The sequence below is a fragment of the Lagopus leucura genome, unplaced genomic scaffold, assembly GCF_019238085.1.
Source record: "Lagopus leucura isolate 7727_CA_CO unplaced genomic scaffold, USGS_WTPT01 Super-Scaffold_73, whole genome shotgun sequence".
Lineage (NCBI taxonomy): Eukaryota > Metazoa > Chordata > Aves > Galliformes > Phasianidae > Lagopus > Lagopus leucura.
Genome location: NW_024962252.1, coordinates 94974729 through 95001222, shown reverse-complemented (window position 1 = coordinate 95001222; position 26494 = coordinate 94974729). Strand labels below are relative to the sequence as shown.

At 36.2% G+C, this 26494-nt stretch overlaps 1 protein-coding gene across 1 annotated transcript in view; it reads left to right on the top strand.

Annotated features, from left to right (window-relative positions):
• LOC122182159 (WD repeat containing planar cell polarity effector) overlaps positions 1-26494 on the top strand; it is a gene marked incomplete at its 5' end in the record, with an annotated part of 134427 nt that overhangs the window by 33939 nt on the left and 73994 nt on the right. The window contains 7 exons of the mRNA XM_042875218.1: positions 6002-6087; positions 7670-7714; positions 8703-8753; positions 11051-11121; positions 11371-11430; positions 21190-21304; positions 25224-25360. Coding sequence (XP_042731152.1) covers positions 6002-6087; positions 7670-7714; positions 8703-8753; positions 11051-11121; positions 11371-11430; positions 21190-21304; positions 25224-25360 — 565 coding nt within the window. The remainder of the gene's footprint in view (positions 1-6001; positions 6088-7669; positions 7715-8702; positions 8754-11050; positions 11122-11370; positions 11431-21189; positions 21305-25223; positions 25361-26494) is intronic.

The following is a 26494-nucleotide window of genomic DNA, read 5'->3' as shown; positions in this document are numbered from 1 at the left end:
ACCCGTGTAGATTTCAAAATCTACGCATGTAGATTTTCTGTAGTGTTTCCTTGAGCTTCAGCACCCTCTATCTAGTAAGCACAAAACAAATTGTTAGCTTGAGTCATGGAGAATGAATGGGACAGCTGTCTCTCATCCGACAATTCACATCCTGAGCAAGAGCCTGCATGGCTTTTTGGCCATACACAGCTGCTCTGTATCAGAATAATAGTATCTCCAAAACTTGTTTAACATAAATTAATTCTGGCTACATTTTTTAAATGTAAGCTACTTATTGTCATAGTACTACTGGGAGCTTTGCCAAGGTGACCGAATCAGGATCAGCACCTCAACATTTTTAATGCAATGACAGTATTATGTATTAAGTTAGGGCCAAGACAATTGTTGTAGATGTAATGTTAACTAATGACAACTGGAAATTAAATATTTGTTCTGTTTTACGGCATTTACAAAATTTCAGTGTATTATGATACATCAAATAGCCTCAGTGTTTTTAAGGTGCTGTTTATATGCCTTGAAGGATGAAAATTCAGTAAATATAACTAATTGTCATTGCAGAAAAGGTTGCATTTAGTCTCATAAAACAGAAGAAAAGCCCTCATAAAAATTAATTCAAGGAATCATGTTACAACTTCACTGTATATGGGAATTAGTTTACAATGTATAATTTTCATGCCAGAATTCTTGAGTTATCAGATAACGTATTTCCTTTCAATGGTTGTTCTGCAAGCTGTATTTAGGCCTTTCTTACAATAAAAGTTTCACTGTGTATTTCACTACAGAGTGATGATCTGTGTGTTGTTCACCCATCTACCAAATAGGTTTCTTATTTAGGCTGGGGAAGATAGCCTAAGGAAAGGAATTTGCTTCATTCATGTGTTTCACAAAGAAAATGAACTCAGTCGTCGATGTCCGCTGCATTAGAGAGAAAGGAAGTAACAATAGTAAATATTTGCATTAAAATTTATGATAATTGAACAACTTGTCATTCGTATAAGCTGAAAATATTTTTAAACAAATATTGTAATATGAGTCATTATGCACTGAGAAGATTTATAAAAGCAGGCCTGTATTTTTACTTCTTAAATTGGAGTTAAAATTAAGTGGAGGGCCTGATTTTCATTTATACTACAAAATCTGTCCTTTTCTCAGTAGAAAAGTGGTTTAAGGGAGAAGTAAATAAATATAAAAATGGAGCTCATTATGTTGTTAAGAGAGCAAAAAACTCAGGCAAGGAGTTTCAGTTCCAGGTTGTCAAGATAGTGGTGCTGAGAAGAGGTTGGCCTGGGCTCAGCTGACATTGCAGCCGGCAAGGAAAAAAGCACAAAAAGAAGATCAGCCTGTGTCTGCCTCCAAAGAGTGGCATATCAAAGCTAGGAGTTGGAGAAACTGGAGAGCTGGTTGGTGAGATACCAGCAGAACAGGTTGGGAGATGTATAGTTATGGGTGTCGACACAGGAAAGGATGGAGACAGCCAAAGCCAGTTTCATACAAATAATTACTGTAAATTTTACATAGCTAAAAATGTTTTAAACATAGTATATTTTACTTGATACGCTTTATACAAAGAAATTATATCTACTGAAAGTGTACAGAAAATAGCTACTAATCAAACATACCTAGTTTGATGTAAGCTTTATCTTACAGAGTCAAATATGCCTATCAGTGCTGCAGGGAATTTCTCTCCTTGGTGAAGGAGGAATTTGTCATGAAAGGGAAGAAAAAGCAGGCACTGATTTCAGTTCCAAATATGATATCATGGAATCATAGAATAAGTTGTAGGGTGACTTGGTGACTTAGCTTGTTGAGCATTTCTTGTTTAAGTTACAAACTGGTTATAGAGTAATGAATGAGCTGTAGTGATGCCAGAGAGACACTGCTAACTTTTAAAAGGGCAGGCAATGGGAGGCAAAACTAAAAGGGCAAGGGCAATCTGTTCTGAAATCTAAAAATAGTAGGTTTATTGTGTAATTAACCTGCAATTAATATATATACATAGATTTTTTTTTTTTCCCTGGAGTGCATTTTTAAAGGTTTTTTTTTTCCCCCCCTCCAAGTTAGCTTTCTATTTTACCTGTTTCTGTTCCTAGGAGAGGGTGTCCTAAAACACAAGGAGATATTTGAGGGGAACCCCATATTTTTTTCTCTCACTGTGAATGTTGGATTTCTGACAGCTTCCCTGGAAGGAGCATATTGTTACCAAAGGCTATTGCGTAGCCTAGTATGATAGAATGATAGAATTACCAAGGTTGGAAAAGACCTCTAAGATCATCCAGTCCACCTGTCCACCTATCACCAATATCACCCAGCAAAGTGAGTACCTGTCCAAGCCACAGGCTGCCAGCTTCTCCAGGAGATTACTGTGGAAGACAGTATTGAAGGCTTTGCTGAAGCCCAGGTAGAATACATCAGCAGCCTTTCCCTCATCCACCAGGCAGGTCACTCAATATGAGGTTGGTCAAGGAGGACCTGCCCTTCATGAACCCATGCTGGCTGAGCCTGGTCCTTCGATTGTCCCTCACATGGTGTGTGATCTCCTTCAAGGTGATCTGCTGCATCTTATCTGGCACTGTGGTCAGACCTGTAGTTCCCCAGATGCTCCTTATGGCCCTTAGGAGAGTGACACTGGCAAGCCTTCAATCCTCAGGGACTTCTCTGTTTGACCAGGAACTCTGATAGACGATGCAAAGCAGCTTGGCTATCACCTCTGCCAGCTCTCTCAGCACCCTTGGATGGATCCTGTCTGGTCCCAAGGACTTATGGCAGTCCATTTGGGGTAGCATGTCTTTAACTGCAGTTGCAGCCTTAACTGTTGGGGGGGCTTGGAACAATGTTGGAACAATGTATGTGCCTCTGGCACATAGATGACAAAATTCAGATAGCCTGTTGTAGTCAGCATGTCGTGTTCTCAACAAAATATTCTGAGGGCTTCATTCTTGTGAAATGGGCTTTGCCTTCCACAAGCATCTGCTTTGCCAAGTAACTGTGCTCTGAATATCCCACGCAGGGCATAATTCCTAATTGTTTGGCACAGCAGCAGTTAAACTGAAGGTGTCAGGGTGGACCCTTGATATCAGTTTCAGCATTTGTTGATGTTACAGAGTGACCAGGTGCTTATTTTCTGTATCAGTGGTTAGAAAAAAGATTTATTAAATTGGGCTTTTTTTTTTTTTTAAACAAAGCAATCTGAACACTGATAGTGGAGCAGACAAACCATCACAGAACATCTCCGTTTGTCAGTAAGCTTTTTGCGGCCACCAGAATATCTCTGCCTGTTTGTGGAGGTGCTGTGAAAGCAGTCAGTGTTGCATAAGCCAGAGAAAGAATCAGCTGTTAAATTGAATTCCAGTTTTACCCTAACAATAGATTAATTTTAACCTATTTTTCCCAATTTCTACTCAGTTTTAAAAGAACGATGTGGATTTCTTAAAGCTTCTTTATGTTTTCATGCTTAACTTTTTTTTCCAGCAGCAAACAGCTCACTGTCATCTCCGTTGTGCTGGAAAATATTGATGTGGTAAATGGTGATCTGTGATTGCTTAACTTTGAAAGTTAGTGTATATTCCATCAAAAAGATCTACAGGAAAATTAATTCATCTGAATAAAAAAAATGACTTTAAAATGTATTTGTTACTGAAGCAATTTCTCTGTAGAGTTTAAACTGAGGATATTTCAGATTAGGATACTGATAGACTGGACCAGTATTCTGGGGGCAGATGGCTACTTTCAATGACACAACATGAACCAGCATTCAAATAATTAGCTGATTTGGGAGTGCTTGAGGTCCAAAGAAAGGGAGTAGCAAAAAGATCAATTCAAGGACTGGTTATTTGGCAAAATCTCTTTTACTTCTTTAGAGATGCAGTGAATTTTTCTTAATCTGGGATATTCAGTACAGAACTGAAATGCAGATTTTAAGAAGTCTGTGTTTTTTACATTTTAATACAAGACTTTTATAAAAAATTTACAGGTACAATTTTTTTTTTAAAAATATGTGTTTGAAGAATGAATATTTAGTGTCCATTTGAAAGCTTCCCTGTATTTTTGGAGGATTTCCACTGTGACATTGACATTCAGTGAAGGAATTAATGCTTGAAAGTCTTCTGGGGGGAGCAACAATAGAAACATCCCATGATGTCAACTTATATAAGTTTTGGAGATGTTCAAGACCTGCCTGGATGCCTACCTGTGCGACCTGCTGTAGGGAACCTGCTTTGGCAGGGGGGTTGGACTCGATGATCTCTGGAGGTCCCTTCCAACCCCTACGATTCTGTGATTCTGTGATTCTGTTTTGGGAAGTTATGTTAGATTATTTGTTGTTCTGAAGTATCCTAGACTTGTCTTCTCTGCAGTTATACCATCCTTCCAGGTGAACAGATCATCTGCCAATCAAGGCTTTTTTTTTTTCTTCATTTTTTTCTTAGTCAAACCATGATAGGATTTGGAGTAGTTCACTCAATTCAGTGACTTTTTATTAGTGAGAGATCTAATCAAGATCCCTGGGCCCTTGGGGAATGTAAGTTTTGTTTCAGTTTCTAAGAAAGGAAAGAAAATGAAATCAAATAAGAAAATTATAATACACAATCTTCTTTTACAGTAGTCCACATGAAAAACGAGGGGTTGTCCTCATCCATATTTATACCACAAGTGGTTCCCATGTTCAACAGACTACCACGCTGCTAATCTCTTTGCATTTTTTTCCAAATCTCATTCTCACCCAAGGTGAAAGTATATTCCATTTACTAGATGTGCATTGTGAGCTATTTTTTTCTTTCTTTCTTACAGGACTATGGGATTTAGTAAGTCAGCAAGACTTTTTGTACATTTGGGGATCAGTGTAAAGAAAATACTATTTCCGCTTGCTGCTATTTCAGTGGATTAGGCAGTGCATCAAAACATACATATTAGCTTCAGTTATAATACCTCAAGGTCTCATAGATTTGCTGGGACTGTGATAGTTTCCTTGATGCTACCTGAGATCCTTGCACATATTTCTCATCATAGCACTGTTGACAGAACTGTCTGGTAGTCTTTATGTGATGAAGTCACAGACTTTATCGCAGGAGTTCTGCAGTTGTGTTCTAATTGGTTTATTTCTCAACAACTGAAAATCTGAATGTTGTTTAAGTTATACTAATAGGAAAGAAATGAAGATAAAAAGAAAGTTCCAAGAAAAAAGTTGAAGTGCAGTATCATTCTAGCAGTGGCTCTGAAGTGCGTTGTGTCTTGGTAAGCTTTGCTTCCAAGTCCAGCTTTCAGTGGATTCTCAGGTTTAGCAAAAGTAACCAAAGTAATTCGTCTATGTGCCTACTTGAGCCCTAAGGGAAGTTACTATGCAGGCAAGTCTATTAATTGTAGCATCTGAGAAGATTGGAAATGCTCCATTGAAATACAACACATCCTCTAGAAAGAATAGCCAGATGGATTGTTCAACAAAGCAGAGCACAGTTTAAAACTGTAATCTATGTGCGTAATTTTTCAATGTTTGTGTTTTCCTTCATGTCTGCTGTTTCGTCAGTCTTGATTTCATGTACTTTATTTTTATTTACAAGGACGTCTGTTTCATGACTATATTGATATTTCCCTATGTACAATGTCTGAAAAAATGAGCCCCGGAGGTCAAATTTTCATATCTGAGGAAGATCTTTAAGTAATGGCTTCACTTTTCCATGTTTCAAGGTAATAACTGTAGAGTAAAGGTAGATTATAAAGTGTATATGAGAAGCATTGAGCACAAAATTACTCTCTATGGAAAGAGCAACTCTGACTTCAAGCAGATGTTGATTTGTCTCTGTATACAGTGGTTATGTATATGCATGACCTCTTATTTTGTTCTTTCTCATGCATTGTTCATTTTATTGTTGTTAAAAACTACAACTTAAGTACAACAAAACAGCATCAGTGGTTGATTCTTCCAGCAATTCATTTCCAAAATAACTGGTTTCGTTGGTGATAGATAGTAATTAATCTGTTCTTGCATTTTCTTTCCTTTTTGTCATAGTGCTTGGGCTCCCATCTGCCATCAGATGACTTTCTGCCTGACTGAGCTGCACCTGTGGTCTTTGAAGACTACCTTACATATTAGCGGTGAGCTGTTACCTGTTCATAAAACAAAATAGCAAAGCCTGTTGATGAATATTAAATTGATATAAAATTCTAAATACTTAAATGAAGTAGGTTTTAAGCTTAGGAGAAAGAAAATTAGAAAGCAAGATTATGTTTGGACTTAGTTTCTCTGCTTATCTCATCGTAGAATTGGAGCATCCTTTCAACTCAGAAATGTTGAGATTATATTTAACTGGTTGCCTTTTCACTTTTGGGAAGCTATACCCTACTCGACTTCAAGCTTCAGCATAGTAACTGATTTGGGTGAATGAAGATCAGTAGTCAACTTGATTTGCAGTGGCATTTTGATTTGTACTTAGTATGAAAATAAGAAATTGCTTCATCTTCCAGGTATTTTGCATGATTATATGAAGCTTTGTACATAGAAATACTAATATTTTTAATTGATTATTCTAGGAGACATGAAACTATTTACCAACACTTCATTCACTTTGTCTTACTATTGCTAAAGTAAAAAAAAGGAACAAACAAACCCTGCTGAGTTATAAATGGATCATATTGTTTATGACACTTCATGCCCATTGTACTGTGTTTTCATTGAAAACCGATCAAGTGTTATTATTGTTCAGATATTGACTCGTGTGCCATAGCAACCTGTCTGTGTGTGAGAACTGTTCTGGTTCTGTAACAATTATATATGTGTGTGGGCATACTGTACCTATTTTCCATCTTTTACATTGTCTTTCTACATTTCTGCACATGAATTTCTCCCCATAATGTCTTTTGAGTTTAGAATGCATTTAGAATGACATGCAGTGTCAAATAAATTGTTTTAAAACACTGCAGATTTAAGTCAGACTTAGATCTATTGGTGGAGCTTGCCATGGTATACCTAAGTATTTGGCAGTCAGCCACATTAGAAGCTGGCTTACAGTCTTATGGTAGCCCAAGCATCCAGATTTCTTTGCCATGGAACCTGGAGGACAGAGGGAGATGCTCTGGGTAAGTGCACGCTTGTGTTTGATGCTGATAGGCTGTTGGTATATAGCCAGGGCTTGCCCTAAGCCATAGGAATAAATACATGCTTTTGCATCTAGTACAACAGTAGGCAGTAATACCTATAGATCAATATTGGATCCTTTGGATAGGCAGCTTCCTGAAATCCACAAATGTTAAAAAAAATATTACTGTTGACTTCAACTTGCCTCAGAAAACATTTCTTGTTATTCTAAGGTACAGTCTGCATTTACCTGTGTTTCTTACCTTTTGTTGTGAAAGAACACAAAAGATGGTCATTAGGAAAGTGGTTAAAAAACACTTTTAAGTGTTGGCAGCTGGAAGAGAATCAAAGCATGTGTGAAATGACAGCTGCAAACAAATCTAAGGACCTGGCATGTGCTCCTTCAGCCCTAGCTTGCTGATTCTTGAAACTCCAACTGGTATTCAGAGTATATTCTGCAGTTTTTCCACTCTGGCTCGCAATTTAACTCCAAGTACTTTGCTCCAGCTTGCTTGAATTGTGATGCTGAGCTTTGCTTGCTAAGTTATGTTTTGTTTCCAGTGTCACATCAATAACTAACTGTATTTCTATTTGATTATATAGATGAAGACATTGGGGTACATCAGTACTATGACAAGAAAGAGCCAGGTAAAATAATCACCCATAACTAAAACTAAACAGGGCTTCCAGATGTTCAGGGTTCTTTGGCAGAGGCAGTTCACTCTGAAAACTTCCGTTTTGAATTTTTGATATGTGCCTCTGTATTTCTATGAAGTAGGCATGAGTAGAGACTCATTTATCCAAGTTACTTCAGAGTATTTAAAAACTCTTTACTCAAAAGGAAAAAGGAAGGCTATGGGAAAATATCTACATAACAATGTATTGTGTGTAATTTATTGTCTCTCCAATACAAATAAAATTATAAAAGACAAGCTTTGTGCCATCAAAACCTTATTGGGATTTTGTGTTTTGTTTTTATATTCTGTTTCTGTATTCCTTTCACCTATTGCAGAATGCTAAGACACTTCTCAGACACTGTGCTTCACTGGGCATGCAGGTGCTGGCTGTTGCAGGAATTCGGGATTTGCTGCATCCCAGCAGAGGGCATCATGGATGCACGAGTGCTGGTCTGGCCTCCTGCAGCCCTCACTGCTATCTGAAATAGCCATTTCAGAGTGAATGATCAATTTTCTTTATCTGATTAATCCTGTTAATCCTGGAAGTTTCACGATGGGCCAAAAGGTCTCTTCAGCTGGAATTGCTTCCCATTTGCAGCCAGGTTGGAGTGGAAGCTTGTGTGGGCATCCCTGGGCTCAGTGTGGTGGGTCACCCGCTGTCTCTGTGCCTCTGTTGATAGACCGACTCAGCTGCTCCTTCGTGTTCAGTTGCAGCTCACTTCACTATCTGATGAGAGTGGAGGCTCAGTAATACTGGCCCACCTGTTGGGCCTCGTAAGCCTTTCTTTCACTGCAAATTTAAGATATCTGACTTAAGAGGTGAAAACATCAGGACTGTCTTAATTTTTTTGGTAAATTTCTGTGTTTTATCACAATATGTGACTCCTCTCTAATATTAATATTTGCTGACAGCAGTTGTAAGGATTATCGTGCATCTTTTCATCTGTTCTTTTCTCTAGGATCACAAATGAAGCATGGTTATTTGGAAGAGAAGCAAAAGCTAGCAGAATGTAAGGATGTTTTCTCAGTTTCTTGTTAGAGTAAGACAAAATTATTGTTTTGTATTGATGATACAACTGGAAAAACTTTAATAATAATAATAATAATAATAATAATAATAATAATGTCAGGCTGTTTCCAGTGTAACTCTGTGTCTGTGCCATTTTGTCTCAGCATTACTAACAAAACAATAGAAAAGTTGTAACTACTCCTTCCTGGCACATTTGTGTTTTGTCTTGGTCTTTTTTCTATTTCGCTGAGGTTAGTAGTGTGTATTGCTTCTCAAATTCATTATCGAGAGGAGTCACAAAAATGAAAGTTACCCAGCATATGAACCTAAAATATTTTCCAACTTAGCTCTTGCATCAAAACACCAACTGCCTCAAAACTGAAAATTATAGCTAAAATATTTTCATCCAAAATCAACTTGCAGGTTAATGACCAGCTGTCTTCATAGAACATTTTTAGCTTTGAAACGTGTACATGGTTCCTGCATTATCAGTTTAAAAGCAGCTCAGTTTATTAAGTTTATCAGTTCAGTTTTTTAAGGCAAAGTGTACTCTGGAAAGAGGAGTTATTTGCAGCACCTTAAGTTAGGTTTGAAGCAGGGTGAAACCCTGCTGGAGATGGTTATAAAGGTGCACACAGCTGCGTGGTAAATCTATACCTGCTATGGAGGGTTGTGTGTCAGAATCAATACAGCTCTGTAAAGGTGGGGAGAGTTTTAAGCAGGGAGGAGCATAATGGATTTACATCCCTTGTGCTTCATGTAGCATTATCGAATAGGCGCTGGCTGTATGAAAAGAAGCAGGCTCAGATAAATCCAGTTATACAGAAACCTCAAGCATGCAAAAGAACACAAGCTACTACATCTTGTGGTTGTAAATATTGGAGTGGCCTAAACAGAAAACAGAGCAGACATTTCTTCAGGAGGAGTGCTGGGTAACTTTATTCATGGCTGCTGATTTGTATATATATAGTTTAGCATCCATACAGGCAATTTCCCATTTTGCATATGTGGATACATATTGCAGTATTTATGAAGGCAATTATTGAAAATGCGATCTTACATGCCTAATTAATATTATCGTAACAGTTCCACCAACACTGGCTTTTGTCCGATAAAATACAAAGAGAAGTTGTATATTTGTGTGCTCTTTTGTTGGTAGATGAAATCTTTTTTCTTTTTTCTTTTCCCCCCACTCTAGAGCACTCTTTTTGTAAGCTCCTTTTTGCAGAGGAGTTTAGACACTACTGTTAAGTTATTCAGTCTGGAAGTTGGCGTTCAAACTGACAGCTTAGAGCTCAAAACTTTTAATCAAGTTTCCCTTAAATGCACTAGATTTTAAAAAGACAACGTGTTCTAATTTCTCGTGTTGTTTATTGTGTACTCAAGAACAGAAAACTGCTCACTTTTAAATAATGCAGTTTCACAAGCCTGATTCTCAGCCATGAAACGAGCCTAGTGATATGCAGCTCCAGGAAGCTTTGCCTCCTGTTTTCAGTGTTTATGTATTACCCCCCAATTTTCAAAATATTTTGCTAAATATTAATAATTTTTGTTAAAGGACTGTGGAAGTCACATGGTTTCTGATTTCCTTGACTAGGCAGATTCTTAAGAACAAATTTTCCAAGAACAAATTCTGTAAATAACTATACTCCATAATATAGCCTATAGTGTTCACAGTTACCTGTTGTTAATACCTGTATATATGCATATATTCATGCATAAATGTTTTGCAGACACGTCAGTGCCTGCTTTTTGAAATTGGGCAACGAAATGTTAGTTCTGAAGAATAGCACCTGTTGAAGATTTGGTAACTTGAATCTGAGTTAACATACTGAATATGAGATGCTTTCTCATTGCAATTGCTTAGCAGCTGAGCAGGATATTCCATCCTGAGAGCTTTGTGCACTATTGCTACGGTGAATTCATGGCCAGTGTGGATATTTTATGCTAACTGTTCCTACAGTCGAGCTTTTCAAAAGGAAATCACTTAACAATAGAAACCATAGCCATTCCCTTCCAATTATAGGTAAGTCTTGTGTTTAGGGTATCTCCTAGAAAACCTAGTTTGTATTTCCACAGCAAAAGAAGTTCAACTTGTAGAACTTTTATTATATTTAATGGCTGTTTGCATGCGCACAAGCACATGCACACACTCACATGTGTGTGTGTGTATATATATATATATATGTATATATATATATGTATATATATATATATATACATATACATATATATATATATACTCACCTATACATAATTTTTCTTTTAAAAACCTTTTTTGCCTCTTTCATTTGCCAGCTCGAGATTACCCTTGGATACTGAAAAACAAACGACCAGAAAAACTGCGAGATACACTGAAGGAGGTTGAGGTATGTTTCAGAACTTTCAAAAACGGTAACAGATGATCTGGTTTTCAAACCCCTTTCAACAGCTTTAATTTTCATCAAGATCCAACTGTCCCTGTGTTGATAAATGCGCTTTTGTCTGGCAGGCGGTTCCAGGACCGCTGGATCTTGGTGTGGCATACTTCATCTATAAACTTGAAAATCCAAAGTAGGTTAACTGATGTCGGCAATGCATACTGCCAATTCCATTCTCTGTTTTTTGTTGTCCTTTAGGACTTAATGCAAAACGGTCGATGTGTGCTGAGCAAATGGAAGAACAAATGTATCTGCCAGGTAAAATGTTTTGACTAGGTCTTGCAGTGTTCATTCAGTGAAGCTGAACAAGCATTCAGTGATGGATGTGATAGCGTTAACACGTTAAATAATACTGAAAGTCATCGGGGTTTTTAATGTATGAGGCTCTTCTTACCTAGATTGTGTTTATTTAAGTTCCTAATATGAAACAGATATTACAAAACAAAAATCTGGGTTTTTTCACAGGAGAAATTATATGAACGGTGCCTGATTCTGTAAAAATTTATTATGGGGGAAAACTGAAAGCATCCTAAACCTTGGAAAAGCAGGCTAAGAGAATGATTACAATATATAGACAAGTCTGGAATCTGTTATATTACATTTTTTATCTTAATTACTTACATCTCTGTTGTGAAGTTTTTTACTTTATGCTTAAATAGTATGGAAGGCAGACTGTAAGCCTAAGCTAGCTAAATAAAGTAACGGAGCAGAAGATATTGTGATATGCAGCACATGTATATATGTTCTCTGTCTACCTAAGTTCCATGTTTGTATACAAAAAATAACTTTTCACATCATCATTAACACAAAGTAGTAGGATTGGTGGGAGACTGGCACATTAAGCATATGCTTTAGCTTCTTAATCAAGAATTTGCTCTGAAAGACATCTGTAACATTAAAAGTTCCTACAGCCTTCATTTATGAGGAATGTGCGTGTTTAAAGCTAACTTTGCATTGTAGATACTTGTGTTACTGTTTGCAAAGGAAATGGAGTTTTAACTTTCATCCTTTTTTAGTTTCGTAATTTTTTTTTCTAATCCAAGTAGTTTCAAATGGAAATCAACTGGATGACTGTTAAATATTTGAAAAATAGTGCTGAAATTCCTGAAAAGTCTTTAGGAGCAGCAAGGTTTTTCTAAGCACCTGACACATCACGTGCTATAAAGTCTTTTTGTATCAATAATAAGGATGTTGTTGTCTAAGCCTATCAGATCTTATCATTAACAAATGTATATAATTCGTATACCGATTACGTATTATTCATCGGTGAACGTTAATCTTCTAGAATGGATTACATATTAATTGCATGCTAATTTATATGAATTTTTTTCTGTTGTTATTGTTCTGATTAGAAAAGGAATGTGGTTAAGAAATACTAAGTCAATTAGCTGTAAGTGTGTTCATTTGCTTGTCAGTTTGCTGTCTTCATTTGCTTTCCCTGTCCCTTTTGCTATCATTTTCCTTCTCCTCCTGTCTCTATATATGCATAGACCTGCATCCCTTACCAATGCACACTTTGGAACAGTGCACTTCTTGCCAAAATTTGGTTGTTCTTTATTACATCTCTATTTGACAATCAGTTGTGTATAAAACACTATTTTTAAATTTAACGTCCTCTAAATAATTTCAGGCCTATATAAACAAAGAGCAGACAATACAAGTTAACTTATTAGTTGTTCATAATGAGAAATAGGAGAGATGGCTCTATATTGGATTGAATTGTATAAAGGGATAGAACATAAAAAATTGAGTAATTTTAAAAGGTTTTAAGATGACATCTATAGTAGGTAGCCGGAGTTAAAGTTACAGATAAAAATCCTATTCATCTCTTTCTCCTTAAATTTTACTTTTGGTTTCTCAATCACAAGATAAAATATTTATAATATAGTAATGACTTAGAACTGAGCTCGCCAACAGCATTTATAATTTTCTGCCAAAACCATGATGATATTCCACCTTGTCTTCTTCAGTAATATAAGCTGCCCAACAAATGAAAATAAAACATGAAAAATTAATAGTTCGGAAGGATCTCAATTAGGAAACCTGTCTTGTATCAATGGTTATATTTGCACTGCTCATTTGCCTTTGAACATTCGTGCAGGAAAAAAAAGTCACGTTTTGAAATTCTGAAAAAGAGGTTATCCACTCATTTTTTTTTTAATTTAGAACAGGAGACTGATTCAGTAGAAATGGTGTGATCCTTACAACAGCACAAATGTAATCACATTCTGCTTTGGATAGATACCAGAGCAGCTGTTCATGGAAAAAGGAGAGACCGTGTTTGCATTAACTTTCAAATGTAGTAGAAAACAACAACCTGGAAAGCATGGAATAAACTGGTCTGTCATAATTTTCAGTGTTTTGGGCTAAGTTTGATACAAATGAGTGGTGAGGCCCTGGAACGGGCTGCCCAGGGAGGTGCTTGAGTCAGCATCCCTGGAGGTGGCCAAGAGATGTGTAGATGTGTTACTAAGGTACATGGTTTAATGGGTATCATTGGAGGATGGTTGGGCTGGATGAACTTGGAGGTCTTTCCCAACCTTAGTGGTTCTATAATTCTGTGATTTGAATTCTAGCATCTTCATTTTTTTAGCTCTCCATTCTATGATAGTAGTGTAATGCCAAATAAATTCTATAGTAGTAATTAAAATAATTAATTTCTATTAATTAATTATTAATTATTTTATATGTATGTAATTAATAACAGCCGTTTCTCTTGTCAATGTTTGTTCTGTGTGTCTGAATCTGCTGTATCTCTAGCTGAATCAGGAAGCGTTCCCTTTCCTTTGTAATAAAGATATGCTATGTGAAAACTCAGTGGTCACTGTGTCTTTAGTAAGACAGAATGAATAGAAGGAAAAAATCCTTCTGAAAGGAGATAGGATGATAGCAATACTGTAAAAAAAAAAAAAAAAAAGCAGCACAGGACTGCAGTTAGAGTGCTTTCTGGAACCTAAAAATCACTGTTACTAATCCCTCATTGCCTCCTCCAAATCTTCTAGCTTCTAAATAGCCCAGAGGCAAAAATTACAGTTTGTAAATTTAAATGTGCATCTTCTAAAAATAAGTTTGCATGTAATGACCAATTAGCCTTCACTGAAAAATATAGATAGCTTGCATGCAGATTATGCTTTGTATGCATGGGTTTCTCAAAATTGGCTCTTATGGATGAGTTTGCCTAGAACTACTACTAAAGCTGTACTGTCCCAGCTTTACACCTTTCTTAATGTTTCATTTTATGCATCAACATTTCTCCTATTAATTTTTTGTGCACAATCAGTGCATTGCTAAAGAAAATTTATTGACCTTTATTTTTTGCAGTCTCCAGTCTTTATTCAGGTAGTGCTTAGAGCTTCTGAAATAGAAAGTGTGCCAGTTCATGTAAAAATAGCCTGGGCTGTATAGAGATTTTTTTCAAGGAATTTACACTCCTATTTAAAAGAGCTTAGTTGAACCCTAAAGGGCTGAGCTCTTTTCTTTAACTTCATTGCTACTAGTTCTAGTAGGATCTGAATGCACACCATTTCTTTACAGTACTTCTGAACCCCAACTTTGATGACCTGTGATGAGCTGCTGAAATAATCCTGTAATCTTCTGTTAGCTGGTGTCAAAAGAAAGTAAACAGACCATAAAAGAAGTGTGACAGAAAAAAGACAAGAGGCCTTTACAATAAAAGGGCACAGTATTGTTTATAATTAAATTGCTTTTCCCTGTCTGAAAGTAATAATCTAAGGAATTAACTTTATCAATACTTTCAAGTATAGCTTGAAGAAGTTCTGATTTCTTCCCTTCCATGGTCTCCTCTAATTCTTTGGAATGTTTTTAAGTTTTACCATAAAATCATGAAATTAGTCTTATGAAATTATGCTGTTGGTTCAAGTTTGGTTTAACAACATAGGGTTGTAGGAATTAGTATGATGTAGCTGAAATATTTGATTTCCAACTTTTTTACATTTGTGTATCAGTGTAGAATTGAGTACATGCTAACAGAGAATTGTTTTACTTTATAAGTAAGTGCCAAGCAGTGGATGTGAATCGTATCAGTTACCTGCTAATGAAAAAGATTTATATATTCTGTGCTTAATAACTATGATCTAACCTGATTTGTGTTGCAATTTACATAAGCACACGAATGGTTTTTAGGTTACCATCACTGACATACATAAAACTGAATTGAGATACAGCAGTATGTGCTGACACAGCTTGTTATATCAGCTACTGTGCCCATAAGCAAACTGATTTAGCAAGATATGTGGTGACATACAGTAGTGCAACTGATATAAAAATCAAGACATTAGGTCTAGAATACATGAGAAGCAAGTATCCATCACCAGTTAATAAGAGGAACACTGCCCTCCTATTAAATTATTTTGGTTGCTTTTGATCACAACTATTACTGTGTTGTGTGGTTTGAGAGATTTGGAGCTAGGAATACAAATGCATTGATTGTTGTGAAACAGTAACATGTAACAACAGTAACTTCATTTGTAATAAGGCATGCAACAGAGTAATTACAGTAGGGTGGCTAAGAAAGCAAGCTGGAATGAAGAGGTGGGGAAAAACCCTGGGAACCTGCTTGAACAAGAAGTGCTTTGCAATTCTCTTCTCCTTTTGCATATTCTTTTGTCAGTTGGACTCTGTAAGGGAAAACAGTTTGGAGCAGTATTTTTTTTACAGGCATATTTTTCTTCTCTTCCAATTTTAATCAGATAGAGGCAAATCCTGGCTTTGCTCTGCAGGTATCTTTCTAGGTAGAGGGGCTGATAAGCAGCTAAGCTGCATGAATGAGGAGTCAAGGGCTATGGCTTCCAAGGATAAAGGAATTCATTTAAGTACATGCTCAAGATCTACTGAAGTTCATCGGTTTTGAGTATGTACTTAAGTTCTTTGCTTAGTAGAAAGTAATACACACATGGAGCACTTTGAAAGGAAGGGCTCTGCCATTCTGTGAGTATCCTTTTCTCCTTCAAATGTCTTGCTTGCCCATCTTAGAGCCATTTTGGCACACAAAGTTCGTAATTCCCTGTACCAAGTCTTCTTGTTCAGCTTCCTGGTAACATGGCTCTTTCTTTCAAGTTCACCAGATGCCCAAACATTTAGCTCATTCTTTGTTCAAGCAAAAAATATTCTTCCAAGTAGGCATGATGTCATGTTCTTATGTTTAAGAGCACTTTGAGACTATTAAAGCTGTATCAATGTCTCTTCTGATTCCCATTTTTCACATCACAGCACTTCAGTCTGAAAGATTTATGATTTATTTCATTCATGTGGGTTTTTTTCCCTCCTAATTTGATATCTCACAAATGGAATAACTTTGTGCCAGGTATAAATAACGCCTTTGACATTTGCTTTTATTCCTTGGTAATGATGAGCAATTCCCCTGAGCGGTACTTCTTAGAGTTGGAATGCTGTGTATCTGTGTGTGAGCCAAGTTTGCAGTCTTTCCCATTTCCTCTACATTCATTCATGCTTATCATTGGACTGCTCCCATCCACCAGAATATGAGTTTAACTGCACAAGTACATGTACAACACCTAGATCTTATTATCATGTGGCAGTCTTTGCACACAGGGTATAAGGAATTGAACTAGTGTCGAGCAGATAAATATTTTGTTTTTTAGAATATTGTTGATAAAAGATAATGTGTTACAACTTCATTTAAATATTTGCTTGTGTTTCATGGCAAACTTCAAGAACTTTATGAAATATGTTCTCTGCATTGTAACATTTTAATTGTGGGTCTTTTCTACTAACTGTTTGTTTTTCATTTCCCAATATTATTTATCCTGTAAGAAAAGTTTTAGTATTACTTTCTAACATCGCATTCATGTATTGTAAAAGACAGATGCAAACATTATGGCTTCATCTGAGAAATGTCAAAGTAGTTATTTTGCAGCTAACCGTTTGCTTCATATGTATGTTATGTACTGAACTTAGTAACTTCTGTCATGTCACCATCTATACTTGGAATAGACTGTCTTGAATTCCAGTTAATCACTTTTTTTCCCTTCGATATATTCTTTCGTTCTGAAATGCCTCTCTCAGAAGGATTCTCTTAAAGACTCCTCTGTTCTAATCAGAAAGATTTTTAAAAGGAGGAGAATGTCCCTGTTCACTGCAAGTGAGTTGGATTAGATGGCCTCCAGAGTTCCCTTCCAACTCTATGGATTCTATGATTCTAAGAAATACTACCATTACAAGGTCATGTGTAAGGTCTTTGATTTGGACTCTAAAATTTCTAGAGGCAAGGATTTAAACCTGTAGAGCACAAATGTAATACCAGACATGATAAGTAAATTATTATAGCAAAAATTAATTGAATTGAATATTAAGCTTTGCCTAAACATCTCAAAGTTCTGCAGAGAATAATAGGAAGAAATGTTTTACTGGCAAAGTAAAAAGGGAGAGGAAAGGAAATAAAAATAGAAGCCATCAAACTAATTTTTTTAACCTATTTTCTATGCAGTATTGAAAATACTTAGCATTGGTTCAGCGACCAGTTTCATACGTGTAAAACGAAGGATGAACATACTATAATTTTGTTTATATGAGAGTCTCATCATTCACTGTGGAAAAGTCTCCATAGGTGTCCATTCTAGCTCTGTAACAGGTTTGACTTACATCATCAGAAGAAAGTGAACATATCAGCAGAAAGTAAATGTATACCTGGAAACGTGTAAGAGTTAAAGAAGCCTAACCTTGTATTTCTTTATTTCTCTCAAGCCAGGAGTTGCAAGCATGTCTCTACACGGCATACTGCATGGGCATATTAAATGTCAGCAGAATGACAAACACATGGCCTCATTCCGTAATGCGCTCACTCATTAGTGTAATGGCTGGCTACAGACCACAACACACTTTTCTTCTGGGCTTTACCTGGAGAGAGTCCGTGTGTTATCCCTACTCTGTCAGGTAAACCAGGAGTCTACGTACTTCTGATTTACCAAGGCCATCCTCCTGGTTTGACTCCAGTATACTTTCCTCAGCCTTTGCAAGGAGACTGAGCATGGGAACAACTCACACTCTCCTACCCAGACAGAAGCATTTTCTGCAAGTAGAGCATAGCTCCTAAGCAAAGGTGGTGGGGAAGATGCAAGATGGGGAGTATGTGATTGCACTAGCAATCGGTGCATAATACTGAAGGATTTGCAGTGTTTTTTCTTCTCTGGCTGTCTGATATTCATTGGAAAATTTAGAACTGCTTGTCTTAGCATATTTATGTAATATTGCTTGATAACTATTTTCTTGCACAGTAGCTTGTCAACTTCTGTGTTTCAACCCTCACTTTTTCAACTATGTTCTTTGGACGCTTATAGCTAACCATAGTCAGACCTTGCTAGACTTGCATTATCAAGTTGGAAATAAATTGCGATTTTATCTAATCTAACTTCAACGTGAGGATAAATTGAAGTTTTGAAAGACTCTAATAAGAGCTGCATGAGTGTAACTGTGTCTAATATTTTTACTAGGACAAAACCTTAAAGGACATCTGTCATGACAGAGAATGTCGAAACACTTTATACGTACATATATATATTTGTATGTGTGTGTATGTGTGTGCTTCAAACCAGTGTATGTAGACTTTGGTAGGATGGGAAAAGAAATCATTTGTTCTTAACAAATTAATTTTATATCATAGGTATTTTTTGTTTTTATTTCAGAAGTTGCTGGAATTTGTTTTCGAACTACTGTGAGCTGGCAGGAAGATAGACTTGAAAAAACATTGATTGAAAATATTAGTTAGGGCAAGCAACTAATCTATTTAAATATGCTGGTCCTGTTCTTTGCTGCAGAGAGCACAGAAATAAAGTAATAACAAAATAGGTAGAGTTGACAGTTTTCATAGCTAAACAGTTGGGAACTGAGGCAACTTCATTAGATTGCTGCATTCTGGTTCCAGCACTTCCATTGCTCTAGCGGAGTTGCATGACATATTTGTCCTTTTGACTTTGAAACACTACCATGTGAAACAGAGGAAAAAATAACTGTAATGTATCCATAAGCTAAAGGAGATTCAGATCAATTATATTATTGTTGTCTGTAACGTATGAAAAAGACAGAGGAGGTGTGGTGTCTCACCTCATCTCTCCCAGTATTATATTTTCTTGTGCACTTTGCCTGGTGCTTTCGTGCTGGTGTGTTGTATTAAAAAAACTAAGCTGCAACTACATTTGTGTCAGAATTATAGCATGAAACCAACAGCCAAATTTTACTGCAAGGACAATCATTTCACTAGTTGAAAGTTTTTTAAAAAAGTACTGAGATTTTATTAAAAATCTGCTTTTAGGCAGAAGAGCTGGAACTGCTTACTTCTGGCCTTTGCTGAGTCCCTGCTATATTTCTTCAGTCATTTATCCTCAGAGCATCCTTTGCCAGAAAAGATTGCTCAGTTTTTAGGCTGATGTGGTCTCTGCTGAAGTGATAACTAATTTTTTTTCAGTGATCAGAGGGAAATGAACCCATCTGCCAGGATGAGTCCTTCAGAGTTGCAACCATATGCCAGGAGCTAGAGCTGATCTGAAATGTCTTTAACTTCTACACTGAGGTCATCTATTCCTGCAGCATGTGGGATCAGAGGTGGAACTAGGTGATAAATTAAAATGCTCATCTCTTTGCAGTACTGCCTGTGAAGATCAAAGTCATTTTTCATCAAATCTTTCATTGTTTTTACATCAAGGTTTTTGCAGAGCCCAAATTTGGGAACGAGATAAACAATTATATGGTCAGATTGTTTTAAAAACCCTGATAACATCTTTCACCTTGTTACTAAGAAAGCAGTATTTTTCTTAGAAAGCTTTTCTTATACTGAAATAAAGTTGGCAAAGTAAATACCATTCAAGATTGGGAGGATTGGTGTTTGTTGTGAATGGTTTTGTTCTAATAGTTGCATTCAGGAAGTTATCAAGTTTAATGAGTTAATTATGCAGAAAGTAATGTTTTTTGTGACACTTCCTACTGTGCGTTATCTCTCTCATGCAAGACTTGGCATCAGGAAGAGCTGATAAATATGTGACTTATTCTTTGAGATTAGACGTATAATGTAATTGACACTAATTAGGCAGAAATAGTTAGCACTGAGAGAAGCCTCTGAATATTCTGTCCAGTAGTTTAAGTTTCTTCTTTCTAAGGGAGACGTGTCTGATGATATGTGAAGGGGAGTATATGAATTTATTAGGAGCCCAGACCTATGAGAATGGTAGAGTTCCGTTATTTAAGTTAAACAGCATACAAATGGTCAGAAATAACTGGACTTAGCAAAAAGGTGCTCTTTATAATCTCTGAAAGTAATATAAAACTACGTGAAGTGTAAGCTTGTGTGCTTTTTTTTATTGCAAGCTATGCTGTTACATTTTTTTTAACAGTGAAATCAAGTGGTGACAGGGACAGTATGAACACATTAGAAAAACATTTTACTCTGAAGGTCTATGGATGGCTTTTACAGTGTCTCAAGTTCAGTAGCTGAAAACTGCAGCATGCCCCACATTATTGAGTGTATTGGAAATTCTTGACCCACTATCCATATACAGAAGCATGTAAATAATAATACATAAGCATTAAATAAAAGCATATTTAAATGCTTAACAAATAATGGTATAATTAATTAATAATTAAGCATTTAAATATGACGTGGAAGAAGTAAAAGCAAGAAATGTAAGATGAATCATTTCTTGACAGTTTAGAGTGATCAATTTATCCCACATTCAGGACAGAATTTACTTTTGTTTTTCAGAAGGCAAATTCAGTACATTGTATTCAACACTTAGGGACCCAGCATGCACCATCTTCAATTGTTACTCATTTGTAATTCTTGTAGCCACATGATTCAGTGTCATATTACACCTCTCTTTTTCATTGAAAAAGCTTTCAGGGTTATTATAAGACATCTTCACATCTAAGATAAAAGTCTTCATGATTTTGAAAATAAAATTGCTACGTAACAGCTGCTAATACCTACCTTGGAACGTTTCGTATTATTAATGATTCTTGATGTCTTGTTTTCTCACTGTTTGGATTTAGCTCCTCTTTCATTCGGGTATACTGGTCTCCCTAAGCCTTTCTGGGCCACAGCTGGAGAAAGTGATGATTGACAGGACCCTGGTGGGGAAGCTCATCTCCGACACCATCAGCGATGGTAATTACACCCACGTGCAAATCAATTGCCTACATTAACAATGGAGTAGAGAAACAGTATGTCAACAGGTAGACTAATTATTGCCACTGGGGACTTGCGAACACAACAAGTAATTGCATGTAATGCCATAGTTACAACCCTCAGGACTAAGAACACTTTAAGAATAATAGTTAACATCAAAGTTTTCAGGCTTGTCAAATACTGAATAGGTTTCTAAAATTACACATTTTAATAGCTATAGACATGCCATCTGAACTTCTGTTTATTTCATAAGTGGGAAAATGGAACAGAAAGAAACTCTACCCAACTGATTAATTACATGGAATAGTTGTTATTAAAATATTTTATTAGAAAATATAATGGATAACATTAGTTAGGTGGAGGTGTTCTGGTTTAGTTTATGGATTTCCAGCATCTCACCGTCATGATTAACAAATGACTAATTATAAAGATTTTATTTAGTGCAAAGGGAAAAAAAGGTACCTGTTTTTAACAGCATTTAAATACAACTATAGCTTTTTTAATGTGTGTTTACTTAGCTCCACTGACAACCAGAAGTCAGTATCTTGGCATCTGCATGATCAAGAGTAGGGAATTTCACAGTATCTTCCAAATTCTTAAAAAGTAGGTCCAAATTACATTCTTTTAATATCAATATATGCTAGATTTAGCTTTAACCTTTAATGATTTCTTCTCAACCACACTCAGGCATCTATTGTCTATTGACCTGGCTATTTAAGAAACCCACAATGTCCTTCTTATCTATAAGTTTAGTCCTGAAAAATATCATTAATATAACTATGTTAGTTGAATCTTTTGGATCCAGTAAAAATGAACCCTAACCTCACTTATTGTATGAAGTTGTAGAATGCACTTAGCATCATGAGTTTATTTTTTTCCCTCTTCCCCTAGTTAGCAGACTACTCGGTTGTCTGATCTTTTTCCCTGTTGTTTCTAGAGGGAGGACTTCATATTTGAAGGTGGCAAAAAGTAGGAAAGCGTCAAAGCTTTCAGTGATACCCACATTGAAATTGTTTGTTAGAATTTATGTAGAATTTACCCTCTCTTCTAAATTTTTACTACTTCATAAATAGTAAATAATTAAGTTATCTGTACAATGCATTACATTGTGTTAGAGTGTTATATAAATACAATTAAAAAAACCTTACTGCTTAGAAAATTTGAACACTATAATAAAGCAACAAATACATTTTTCTACAGTTATATACTCAAACTGCTATAAATAAGGTTATGTAATAGTTTATCCTTTTATTCACTTACTCAAGTGTTTATTAATGTCCACATCTGAAGGTGAAACAGGGCTTCTTCTGTTCAGTAAAAAAAAAAACCTCCAATTACCTGTCATTGTAATATATATTTTTTAATGAACAATAAAAGTAGATACTTTTTTACCCACAGAAATGGTGTTCAAAATACAATTTGTTACACCGAACTCACCTCACTGTGAGCTAAGACATAAAGTTGTCCTAGAATAAATTAACTTTAATCCAGCATCATTTCCTATCTTTCCAAATCTGGATTGGAATCAGATTTGTTCAAAAGCAATTTGATTTTTAATACAAGAAATGTGTTTGAAAATAATGTGTGTGTGTGTATATATATATATATGCATATATATATATATAACATGAATATGTTGAAATGGATAAGGATTAAAATCTACCACCTTGACGTTGTAATGTCTCAGAGTAGCATGCCCTCTTAATATGTAGAATAATAGAAGTCAGATTGTATGCATGAAGCACAGAATTAAGATTACATTTATCATCCTCATGCCTCCACTAAAGCTCTCTTAAAGTTTACTTTCATGTAGGTAAAATAATAATCTTTATAAGAAGTTAATTAGAAATTATTAAAAAGTTGCCTTCCTGAAAGACAGCAGTATTTGTCACTTTGTTTTGTGGCACTGAGGCCTTGAGTAAGTGCGTAGGATATTGTCTGCACTGCCCATCTCTGTAGGGTAATCAGACCCAGCAGCATAATATAGGGCACCTCTCTGAATAATGGCATGACTATGCCCGCAGTTGCATTCACATAGATCTAATTGGCATCAGAATTTCTAAGCTTGCTTTTCTGATGTTGAAAAAAATATCGACAGAACCTTCCAGTGTTTATGCCATGAATCATACACGTTTATTTTATTGTTATTAAAGCAATAACAGATGTGCATCACCCCTCTGTAGTTTCTTATCTTTCACCTCATGTATCTTATCTGTGTGTAGTCTTCTGCCCCAAGCCCGTGCCGTCCTCCAGCAGAGCCTTTTGGCTGCACAGCCGGGCGGTCTGAGCATGGCCAAGCACTGCACTCCTGCTCCTTCCACTCCTGCCCCGCAGCCGCGGTTGCTGTAAATCACAGCGCTGCTCGTCTCATCCACACCTGCCCAGGGATCTTCCAACCCCGCTTTCTTTTCTTCAATCAGAGCAAGTTATGGAAGCACTGGATGTGTGCTGTAGATCATCTTTAATGTACGCTGTGTCTGTATATATATATATATATACAGTATGTATATATATATATATATATGTATATGTATATACAGTATATATATATATATATACATATATACAATATATATATATGTATATATGTGAGGATATAAAAAATATTTTAATTGGGTACATATTGCAGCTACGCACTCAGTGACTTTGAATTTTCACGTGTGTTTAGGAGCTCAGTTATAGCTTCTAACTCCCAACATCAGATACTTGATGACTTTTTATTTTTCCCCAAAAGGTAGTGTTAATGTAAAATTTCAAAAGCAATTTTTGAACTTTAAATTTACCCCTTGGCATTTGCACACCGGATAGTTCAGAGCTGTGCCAGTACATGACCATTGGAAAATGCAACTGGTTGTGAAAACAGGCTAAATCAAAGCACAGCTGAATAGTCAGTATTCAGTGCTTACCTTTAAGACTCAGCTGCTGACAGAAACTAGTTAAGGATATTAAAAATGCATTCAAAAATCTAGGATATTTGTCACAAATGCTTTTTTTTTTTCCTGGGCTGTTCTGCAGGGATTTTGTTTTTTAAACCCAGTTCCAATTTTCCTAGCATTTTCCAGTTTCTGAGTTTACTTTCTGAAAACAGCTTGCTAGCTTTACATTAATCCTGATTCTCATTAACAATTCTTCAGCAATCTGGTACTAGTTACCCTGATGGCACATTTCATTCTCAAATATCTCTTTAAATGTAAGCAGTGTTTCAATAACTGGATAACACTTGGGAAAAATCCTAGATAGCATTGTCTAATTAATTTTCATTGTCAAATTAGTTAATCAGTTTTATATTGAACTATTTTGGTCTGTTAATCAGTTTTACATTGAACCATTCCACTGCACTTTTTCAGACTTCAAGGGAATCCATTCCATCTTGGTTTTCTGTGTTGCTCAGGTACCCACAAGTTAAGCTTTCAACAAGTACATAACCTCTCTGAAGCATAATTCTGTATGTAACAGACACAGACCTGCAGTGTCAAAACACCAGGTACACCTCAAGTGCTAATTTGCCTTTATCATCCTCAAAACTGGCAGTGCTGCATTAGGTGCCCTTCCAGAGCACTGGTGGATGTTACCATAGAAAAAAATGTTACTATAGAAAAAACTGTGATGAAAATGGATGTGGAAGGGCATAAAACGTATACCTGAATGTAGCAGTAGCTTGATGTGAGATAATTTATGCAGGGTTATGTAATCTGACTACTCTCTAAGCTTTATTTCTCATTTCCAAGAAGGTCCTGGCAGGATGACACATGGATGTCTTTTAGGAGATTACAGAGGCTTCAGCGTAACATTTAAGACTGTGTCTTGAAAGAATTGCTTTTTGCAGTGTCTCAGTGGAGGTTTCAGTAATTTCTTTTGTTCCTAGAAATAGCGGTGGCATTATTTTTTTTTATTCCAGGTATTCTTTCGGACAATTTCATCATCTTGTCATTTGAGGACTACAACCAACTCTGTTTCATTCAGTTTACAAAGAAGATGGATTCTACTGATGTAAACAGAAGAAAACATGAGAAACTCTCTTGTTTGGATTTTAAGGTATTGCTGTCAATAGTAACTGTCTATATTACAGTAATGTTACATAATGAATCACTGGCACTCGCTGAAGTTTTATATAACTGATCAGAACAATTGAAATCCTAAAACTGACAGTTACTGGAAAGTAAAAAAATAAAATACATGGCATTCTGAGTTAAATGAATTAAAACTACCAAGAGGAATCCACTTTTCTGCTCGGTTCTATTTAGGCTAAGGGCTCAACACACAGTTGAGTTACCCCTGCTTAACAGATTACCTCATGTCAGCTGAGCAGCAGTAACTGACCCTTTGCACATTCTCAGCATCTAACAGGCATGAAGTAAAACCTGTAATGGTAGAGCTCAGTGTAAAAGACTTAAGCTAATGTGTTTTGCCTCTTGTTTGCTGTGGGCTAAAAATGCACGCATGGTCAATTACTACAGCTCAGCTGATATACACAAACTCGTGAGGCCGTGTTTATTCAGTCATCTGTCTGAGGCTGTTGTAACTGCACAAGTCTTAATTTCTACTTACAGTAATCATATTGTTAGGAGAGTTGGTTTTGCAACTAAGCTGCTGAGATAGGGCTCAAAATACAGGAGCTGAGTTTCTCACCACTGACAAATTATATATATATATAACCTTAAGCAAGTGACTTAATGTCTCTGTATCTCAATTCCCCATTTATATAGCATAGATTAAAATGCCCCCTGTTCCAGCCTTTTATGTATGAGTGTATCTATACCACAGTCACAGCAGAAGCAGAAAGGCAGTCACATTTAAACTGACTGGTTTGGGTGTCAGTAGAAACCCATTCATTTCAAGCAAAATTCTGCTGCTTCTTGGGTGGATTGGGTTATGTAGGCATATCCTATTTCCACTAAAGCTCTTTGGCTTCAGGACAGCGTAACTCTGACCTTAGGTGGAAGTGCTCGGTACTACAGCAGTATAACAAAATAATCACATAAAGGGAACACATTTTTACATACCGTTCACTGCAAGAAAAATGAAGTGGCAAGCCTTTGGTCAAGAAGAGTAGAAAGATGTAGTGAGCAAAAGAGTGATTTTGTATTTATTTAAAACTGAATAAATACTAAGGACAACTTGTGCTAGCAAACGGTTTCCCTTTGGCACCCCCTTAGTAGTTTGGTTCCT